Here is a 10,296-nt window from a genome sequence, read left to right as displayed (position 1 = left end):
AAGTTTTTTCAGTCATCACAGATCAGCTAGTTTATGCCATTCTTAATAAAGATAGAACTGACCATGACAAAGAAGCAGCACTTACAGGTTTTTAGGCAGATATTTCCACTTTCAATTAATATAATAAATTGAGTTCTAGCAGCATATGTGGCCTCTGGTCTTTTACTCTTGTACTGGTATCTTACTCTTAATGATTTGTGTGAACTTCCAGTGGACTGGCAGGAAGATGCAGACAGAAAGGAAGAAACATTGGCAATAGTTTCTGACCTCCTTGGGTTTAGTTGGACTGGTAAGTCTCATATGCTAATGAATGTGGATGTGATGACCACCAATCTCCCTGATATTATATATACTCTGTTTTTAAATGAATCTTACTGGATCAGAGCTTGCTCGCAAAGAGGGATTCTAAAACATAAGATTCAATAAATGTAAAATTCTCCAGAGCTGGCAAAAGAACTGGAGTTCAATGAGGATGAAATACAGCTGGTGCGGTCAGAGAACCCAAACTCCTTGCAGGAGCAAAGTCAGGCACTGCTGCAGCGCTGGGTGGAGCGTGAGGCGAAGCATGCCACTGGTGAATATGAGCTCATCACCCTTTTCTACATTTGTACATACTACCCAAACCCTATTCTTAATCTGTTTTGAATTAAAAAATGTATTAATGTGTGGATAGGCATAACTCATTTTATGTCATTTATCCTCGCAGAGGATTGCTTGATCAAGAGGCTCACTGCAATAAATCGCATGGACATAGTCCACCTCCTTGAGACACAGATGAACAAGTCAGTCCAGGAGCAGACCTCACGGACGTATGCAGAAATTGAGAGGACTCTTGATCACAGTGAAGGTAGAATGTATTGGTCAGCTAATGCTATAAACACATAATAAAAACATTCAACACGGTATTGCATTTATGTGCTATGTTTTGAGGCCACATCTTTGGCTTCAAATACTACCCCGCAGTGGTTACTAAGCAGTGGCTTAATGACAACATCAAATGCACATATCTTGTTGTACTGCATGAGGAAGTTTAATCTTCTAGCTATTCAGTTTCCACTGAGTGTGTGTGTGTGTGTGTGTGTGTGTGTGTATGCATCCATACACACTTTTCTGTATGTTTCTGTGTCCAGCTCTCTCCTCAGTTCAGGAAGATGTAGAAAGTCCGCGACTGGTAAGAAGGGTGGAATCCTCACAACGGCAACCTCCAGCGGTTTCTGAGGAAGACCTGTCCGTGGCCTCTCTCCTGGACATCCCGTCCTGGTCAGAGCCTGCGGGGCACACCCATTCTGAAAGCATGCATGGAGACCTCCTAGAAGAACTTGACATTACACAGTAGGTCGAAATACCGAAAAATAGTAAAGAAATTATTTGATTTGATCTTTGTGGCCATTTTATTGAAGTAAATCAGCACTAACATACACCTCATTTTCCATTTTCCTTAGGGACTTTATCACCAACCCATGGGCTGCTCGAGAGATGAGGGCTGGGTCATCAAATGAGGGCCTTGACAGACAAGTAAGTCATCTACATTTTGACAATACTGCTGAGCCTTCGAAGCTGATGTCGCAAGTGTATGATCCACAATACAGAAGGGTCTCCCCACCGCAAAACACAAATCCTATGACTGAGTCCACAGTTGGTGCTGCTGCACCTGTACCATGGGACTCCACTGAACATGGATTTCAGTCTGGGTTGAGAAAACATCCCCAAAATACAATGGGCGATGAGGAACTTATCCAAGGCGATCCAAGGTCATCATTTCCCAGACCTGTTAATCCACTGGCACCTATATCTATTCAAGACTTTGGCCATTGTCTCTCAGAGTCAGACCAAGCTGAGACAGATTTCAGTGAGCTATTAACTGAACTCAGAGAGGACCTCGTTGACATGAACTTAAGCAGTGTAGTTTGTGAGCATGGTCACACAAGATCAACTGAGAATCACACAGTTTCTTTGGCCATTGTAGAGGATGACGACCCAGATAAACACTGTACAAACTCCAAACTTGGTGGGGCAAGCAAGGCTTTGAAGGCCCAAACTTGTCCCAGGGAAGAACCCCTCATACCCTTTATTGATGAACTTTATGAAACCACAAGTCTGCATCAGGCTTTTCTCAATAACTCAGCCCCAATCAAGTCTAAGAAGAGCATTTTAACACAAGAAAGACTCCCTTTCCAAGGTCCTGAATCATTACAGGGAGCCTCAAAACCATGGGACACCCAAACAGACACATTACACCCCCATCATGACACCAAATATGATCAGCTGGTAAATGACTCTGCCAGTTCATCAAGTGGGCAAACTGATAAGGATAATCCAGTGGTGCGAGCAAAGACATCTTTTATCAGCCAAGGAAAATCATACATATCAAATGTATTTATGCCAAGGACTTCCAGGTCATGTAATAAGGCATCTGCACTCCCTGCATCTCCCTCTGAAAAAGTAAAGTTCTCAGGTCCCCAGCCATTCTCACAACCTGTAGAGCATGGTCTTGTCCCATTGGAAGAGAGAATGCTTGCAGAGGCTGTGATATCCAAACTAGACTTAAGAGTGCCTCCTGAAACACCCCTCTCAGGACAGGAATTGTCCTTGGGTGTTTCTTTAGGTGGCAGCCCCCTGGGTCCAGGGTTAGAAGGGCATTTCAATGAAAGAAGGCCTTGTTTACTCAATACATGTATGAAAGACTATGTACCCCGGTTAGGTGAGATGAAGCCAGAGCCTAGCATTGAGCCACAGCTGATGCCTTGCATTGCAAAGTATAGAAATGTGCCTGAAGTCATGGTGGCCAGAAGTGGAAACTTACCATTAGCACTGGCCTCAGAAGTTAGAGGAAACAAAGACTTAAGTTTTACACCAGAAGCCAGTAGACCATCTTCTCCAGAATCTATTGCATCTCAGAATGAGTTTAGGTCCATGTCTCCTGACTCCCCAGTGCCTGACTACAGAGTCCCTGAGTGTATCAATTCAATTAATGGCTTTAGACCATGCTCTCCTGGATATGTATATTCTGAAAATGGATCCTCAGATTCAGACATGGGAGAGTTGTACTCTGAGTACACATTGAACTCACCAGAATATGCAGACTCTTTGTCATCAGAGGATGAAGTATTATGTCCTGACTCACCAATTCCTCAGTTCAAATGTCCCCAACCTGAAGTATTCATTTCTGTGGTTGGAGCAGCATCTTCCTCTGTTAATTCTTTAGCCTCTGAAAGTGACATTGAGTATGATGTCTATTCTGAAGAGTGGCCCAATGAGACAAGGCTGCCTTCACCAGGAACAATGTCACTTGATGGACATAGACCACTGTCACCTGATTCCCCTGTTCCTGAGTATGGCCATCCTACTTCTAAACAGTTCATCTACATGAGTGATGGATCTTTATCTCCTTCGTCTCTAGCATCAGACATTGAATACGCTGAATTTTGTCTTGATGAGCTGTTCAATGAGGACAGACCAAATTCACCAGAATCTTCATATTCATATGATACCTGTAGACCTCTGTCTCCTGATTCACCTGTTCCTCTGTACGGCTGTAATCAATATGAGCAGTTAGTCTATGGAAGCAACAGATCATCATCTCCCGTATCTTTAGCATCAGATATTGAATACTCTGACCTTTATCTTGAGGAATTATTCCAAGAAGGGAGGATAGAATCACCGGAACCATTATGTTTATGTGAATCAGGTAGACTTCTGTCTCCTGATTCACCTATTCCTGACTATGGTCATGATACATTTGAGATGTCAATCTACACAGGAAGTAGATCATCCTCTCCCACATCACCAATCCTAGACATTGAGTATTCTGAGTTTTGTCTGAATGAGTTGTTCAATGAAGACAGATCGTGGTCTCCAGATTCATCATATTCACCAGATACATGTAGACCTCTGTCTCCTGATTCACCTATTCCTGCGTTTGTTTGCCCAATATTTGAGCAGTTTGTCTATGGAAGTAATAGAACATCATCTCCCATATCTCTAGTATCAGATAATGAATACTCTGAAATGTGTTTTGAAGAGTTGTTCAGTGAAAACAGACCAGAGTCACCAGAATCAGAAATAAGCATCAACAGGACTGCCAGAGGCCTGAGTGAGCATAGACCAATATCACCAGACTCCCTCACATCTGAAAATGACTATTCCTTATCTTTCCTTAAATGGCTAGAGGAAGAAAGAACATCCTCACCAGAAGCCTTTACATCATTAGATGAATATACACCCCTGTCTCCTGATTCCCCTATTCCTGAATATGGCTGCCATACATTTGAACAGTTGAACTTCACAGGTAAACGATCATCATCTCCCGTATCTTTAGCATCAGATATTGAATACTCTGACCTCTATCTTGAGGAATTATTCCAAGAAGGGAGAATAGATTCACCAGAACCATTATGTTTATGTGATGAAGGTAGACCTCTGTCTCCTGATTCACCTATTCCTGAATATGGCTGCTATACATTTGAACAGTTAAACTTCACAGGTAAACGATCATCATCTCCCGTATCTCTAGCGTCAGATGTTGAGTACTCTGACCTCTGTCTGTCAGAGTTGTTTGACGAGGACAGACCAGATTCACCAGAATCAGTCATTTTAGATGATGAAACCACCAGTAAAGATGTGACTGAATATAGACCATTGACACCGGAGGAAACAAAACATTATAAAACTAAAATCATACAGCTGGATATAGGTAATGAATCAGACTGGTCAGTACAAGCTACCCCAGTTACCACAGTACACTCAACACAATGCTCAAACTCGAAAAGTGCATTATGTAACGAAGCAGGTAGAGAAATAGAAAAATATTTCAGTGAAGAAATGGTCCTACCACCCCAGTCAGCAGCATCACAATGTGAAAATAATGAATCAGGGCAAATTTATTCCAAAATCCACAGCACTCTTTCACATGACTTGTGTGGAGACAAGGACAGATTTCTCTCTCCTGAATCAGATACTCAAGACATATATTCTCCCATTGACAGTAGGCAAAAGGAACACTCCAAAGAGCATGCAAACAGACCTCTATCACCAGAATCGTTGTCTTCTTGTGATGACTATTCAGTGTATGAACTAGAGAGATGGATTGAGGAACTCAGATCATGTTCACCGGAACCATTGTGTTTATGTGATGAAGGTAGACTTCTGTCTCCTGATTCACCTATTCCTGACTATGGTCATGCTAAATTTGAGACGTCAATCTACACAGGAAGTAGATCATCCTCTCCCACATCATCAATCCTAGACATTGAATATTCTGAGTTGTGTCTGAATGAGTTGTTCAATGAAGACAGATTGTGGTCTCCAGATTCATCATATTCACCAGATGCATGTAGACCTCTGTCTCCTGATTCACCAATTGCTGCGTTTGTTTGCCCAATATTTGAGCAATTTGTCTATGGAAGTAATAGAACATCATCTCCCATATCTCTAGTATCAGATAATGAATACTCTGAAATGTGTTTTGAAGAGTTGTTCAGTGAAGACAGACCAGAGTCACCGGAATCAGAAATAAACACCAACGAGACTGTGAGAGGCCTGAGTGAGCATAGACCAATATCACCAGACTCCCTCACATCTGAAAATGACTATTCCTTATCTTTCCTTGAATGGTTAGAGGAAGAAAGAACATCCTCACCAGAAGCCTTTACATCATTAGATGAATATACACCCCTGTCTCCTGATTCCCCTATTCCTGAATATGGCTGCCATACATTTGAACAGATAAACTTCACAGGTAAACGATCATCATCTCCCGTATCTTTAGCGTCAGATATTGAATACTCTGACCTTGATCTTGAGGAATTGTTCCAAGAAGGGAGAATAGATTCACCGGAACCATTATGTTTATATGATGAAGGTAGACTTCTGTCTCCTGATTCACCTATTCCTGACTATGGTCATGCTAAATTTGAGACGTTCATCTACACAGGAAGTAGATCATCCTCTCCCACATCACCAATCCTAGACATTGAGTATTCTGAGTTATGTCCGAATGAGTTGTTCAATGAAGACAGAACGTGGTCTCCAGATTCATCATATTCACCAGATGCATGTAGACCTCTGTCTCCTGATTCACCTATTCCTGAATATATTCATTCTACATGTGACCAGCTGATATGTTCAACTAGCAGATCATCATCTCCCATATCTTTAGCATCAGATATTGAATACTCTGATCTCTATCTTGAGGGATTATTCCAAGAAGGGAGAATAGATTCACCAGAACCATTATGTTTATGTGATGAAGGTAGACCTCTGTCTCCTGATTCACCTATTCCTGAATATGGCTGCTATACATTTGAACAGTTAAACTTCACAGGTAAACGATCATCATCTCCCGTATCTCTAGCGTCAGATGTTGAGTACTCTGACCTCTGTCTGTCAGAGTTGTTTGACGAGGACAGACCAGATTCACCAGAATCAGTCATTTTAGATGATGAAACCACCAGTAAAGATGTGACTGAATATAGACCATTGACACCGGAGGAAACAAAACATTATAAAACTAAAATCATACAGCTGGATATAGGTAATGAATCAGACTGGTCAGTACAAGCTACCCCAGTTACCACAGTACACTCAACACAATGCTCAAACTCGAAAAGTGCATTATGTAACGAAGCAGGTAGAGAAATAGAAAAATATTTCAGTGAAGAAATGGTCCTACCACCCCAGTCAGCAGCATCACAATGTGAAAATAATGAATCAGGGCAGATTTATTCCAAAATCCACAGCACTCTTTCACATGACTTGTGTGGAGACAAGGACAGATTTCTCTCTCCTGAATCAGATACTCAAGACATATATTCTCCCATTGACAGTAGGCAAAAGGAACACTCCAAAGAGCATGCAAACAGACCTCTATCACCAGAATCGTTGTCTTCTTGTGATGACTATTCAGTGTATGAACTAGAGAGATGGATTGAGGAACTCAGATCATGTTCACCGGAACCATTGTGTTTATGTGATGAAGGTAGACTTCTGTCTCCTGATTCACCTATTCCTGACTATGGTCATGCTAAATTTGAGACGTCAATCTACACAGGAAGTAGATCATCCTCTCCCACATCATCAATCCTAGACATTGAATATTCTGAGTTGTGTCTGAATGAGTTGTTCAATGAAGACAGATTGTGGTCTCCAGATTCATCATATTCACCAGATGCATGTAGACCTCTGTCTCCTGATTCACCAATTGCTGCGTTTGTTTGCCCAATATTTGAGCAATTTGTCTATGGAAGTAATAGAACATCATCTCCCATATCTCTAGTATCAGATAATGAATACTCTGAAATGTGTTTTGAAGAGTTGTTCAGTGAAGACAGACCAGAGTCACCGGAATCAGAAATAAACACCAACGAGACTGTGAGAGGCCTGAGTGAGCATAGACCAATATCACCAGACTCCCTCACATCTGAAAATGACTATTCCTTATCTTTCCTTGAATGGTTAGAGGAAGAAAGAACATCCTCACCAGAAGCCTTTACATCATTAGATGAATATACACCCCTGTCTCCTGATTCCCCTATTCCTGAATATGGCTGCCATACATTTGAACAGATAAACTTCACAGGTAAACGATCATCATCTCCCGTATCTTTAGCGTCAGATATTGAATACTCTGACCTTGATCTTGAGGAATTGTTCCAAGAAGGGAGAATAGATTCACCGGAACCATTATGTTTATATGATGAAGGTAGACTTCTGTCTCCTGATTCACCTATTCCTGACTATGGTCATGCTAAATTTGAGACGTTCATCTACACAGGAAGTAGATCATCCTCTCCCACATCACCAATCCTAGACATTGAGTATTCTGAGTTATGTCCGAATGAGTTGTTCAATGAAGACAGAACGTGGTCTCCAGATTCATCATATTCACCAGATGCATGTAGACCTCTGTCTCCTGATTCACCTATTCCTGAATATATTCATTCTACATGTGACCAGCTGATATGTTCAACTAGCAGATCATCATCTCCCATATCTTTAGCATCAGATATTGAATACTCTGATCTCTATCTTGAGGGATTATTCCAAGAAGGGAGAATAGATTCACCAGAACCATTATGTTTATGTGATGAAGGTAGACCTCTGTCTCCTGATTCACCTATTCCTGAATATGGCTGCTATACATTTGAACAGTTAAACTTCACAGGTAAACGATCATCATCTCCCGTATCTCTAGCGTCAGATGTTGAGTACTCTGACCTCTGTCTGTCAGAGTTGTTTGACGAGGACAGACCAGATTCACCAGAATCAGTCATTTTAGATGATGAAACCACCAGTAAAGATGTGACTGAATATAGACCATTGACACCGGAGGAAACAAAACATTATAAAACTAAAATCATACAGCTGGATATAGGTAATGAATCAGACTGGTCAGTACAAGCTACCCCAGTTACCACAGTACACTCAACACAATGCTCAAACTCGAAAAGTGCATTATGTAACGAAGCAGGTAGAGAAATAGAAAAATATTTCAGTGAAGAAATGGTCCTACCACCCCAGTCAGCAGCATCACAATGTGAAAATAATGAATCAGGGCAGATTTATTCCAAAATCCACAGCACTCTTTCACATGACTTGTGTGGAGACAAGGACAGATTTCTCTCTCCTGAATCAGATACTCAAGACATATATTCTCCCATTGACAGTAGGCAAAAGGAACACTCCAAAGAGCATGCAAACAGACCTCTATCACCAGAATCGTTGTCTTCTTGTGATGACTATTCAGTGTATGAACTAGAGAGATGGATTGAGGAACTCAGATCATGTTCACCGGAACCATTGTGTTTATGTGATGAAGGTAGACTTCTGTCTCCTGATTCACCTATTCCTGACTATGGTCATGCTAAATTTGAGACGTCAATCTACACAGGAAGTAGATCATCCTCTCCCACATCATCAATCCTAGACATTGAATATTCTGAGTTGTGTCTGAATGAGTTGTTCAATGAAGACAGATTGTGGTCTCCAGATTCATCATATTCACCAGATGCATGTAGACCTCTGTCTCCTGATTCACCAATTGCTGCGTTTGTTTGCCCAATATTTGAGCAATTTGTCTATGGAAGTAATAGAACATCATCTCCCATATCTCTAGTATCAGATAATGAATACTCTGAAATGTGTTTTGAAGAGTTGTTCAGTGAAGACAGACCAGAGTCACCGGAATCAGAAATAAACACCAACGAGACTGTGAGAGGCCTGAGTGAGCATAGACCAATATCACCAGACTCCCTCACATCTGAAAATGACTATTCCTTATCTTTCCTTGAATGGTTAGAGGAAGAAAGAACATCCTCACCAGAAGCCTTTACATCATTAGATGAATATACACCCCTGTCTCCTGATTCCCCTATTCCTGAATATGGCTGCCATACATTTGAACAGATAAACTTCACAGGTAAACGATCATCATCTCCCGTATCTTTAGCGTCAGATATTGAATACTCTGACCTTGATCTTGAGGAATTGTTCCAAGAAGGGAGAATAGATTCACCGGAACCATTATGTTTATATGATGAAGGTAGACTTCTGTCTCCTGATTCACCTATTCCTGACTATGGTCATGCTAAATTTGAGACGTTCATCTACACAGGAAGTAGATCATCCTCTCCCACATCACCAATCCTAGACATTGAGTATTCTGAGTTATGTCGAATGAGTTGTTCAATGAAGACAGAACGTGGTCTCCAGATTCATCATATTCACCAGATGCATGTAGACCTCTGTCTCCTGATTCACCTATTCCTGAATATATTCATTCTACATGTGACCAGCTGATATGTTCAACTAGCAGATCATCATCTCCCATATCTTTAGCATCAGATATTGAATACTCTGATCTCTATCTTGAGGGATTATTCCAAGAAGGGAGAATAGATTCACCAGAACCATTATGTTTATGTGATGAAGGTAGACCTCTGTCTCCTGATTCACCTATTCCTGAATATGGCTGCTATACATTTGAACAGTTAAACTTCACAGGTAAACGATCATCATCTCCCGTATCTCTAGCGTCAGATGTTGAGTACTCTGACCTCTGTCTGTCAGAGTTGTTTGACGAGGACAGACCAGATTCACCAGAATCAGTCATTTTAGATGATGAAACCACCAGTAAAGATGTGACTGAATATAGACCATTGACACCGGAGGAAACAAAACATTATAAAACTAAAATCATACAGCTGGATATAGGTAATGAATCAGACTGGTCAGTACAAGCTACCCCAGTTACCACAGTACACTCAACACAATGCTCAAACTCGAAAAGTGCATTATGTA

The 10,296-nt window shown here is 41.2% G+C and overlaps 1 protein-coding gene across 4 annotated transcripts in view; it reads left to right on the top strand.

The window, feature by feature from the left end:
- ank2a (ankyrin 2a, neuronal) overlaps positions 1–10,296 on the top strand; it is an 82,774-nt gene that overhangs the window by 45,132 nt on the left and 27,346 nt on the right. For all 4 annotated transcript variants that reach the window (XM_031560505.2, XM_031560504.2, XM_031560501.2 and 1 more), the window contains 5 exons: positions 212–289; positions 443–574; positions 707–847; positions 1,131–1,332; positions 1,443–1,515. In XM_031560505.2, coding sequence (XP_031416365.1) covers positions 212–289; positions 443–574; positions 707–847; positions 1,131–1,332; positions 1,443–1,515 — 626 coding nt within the window. The remainder of the gene's footprint in view (positions 1–211; positions 290–442; positions 575–706; positions 848–1,130; positions 1,333–1,442; positions 1,516–10,296) is intronic.

The sequence above is a fragment of the Clupea harengus genome, chromosome 22 (genome assembly GCF_900700415.2).
Source record: "Clupea harengus chromosome 22, Ch_v2.0.2, whole genome shotgun sequence".
Lineage (NCBI taxonomy): Eukaryota > Metazoa > Chordata > Actinopteri > Clupeiformes > Clupeidae > Clupea > Clupea harengus.
Note: the sequence above shows the minus strand (reverse complement) of the source record. Positions and strands in the feature narration are given on the sequence as shown.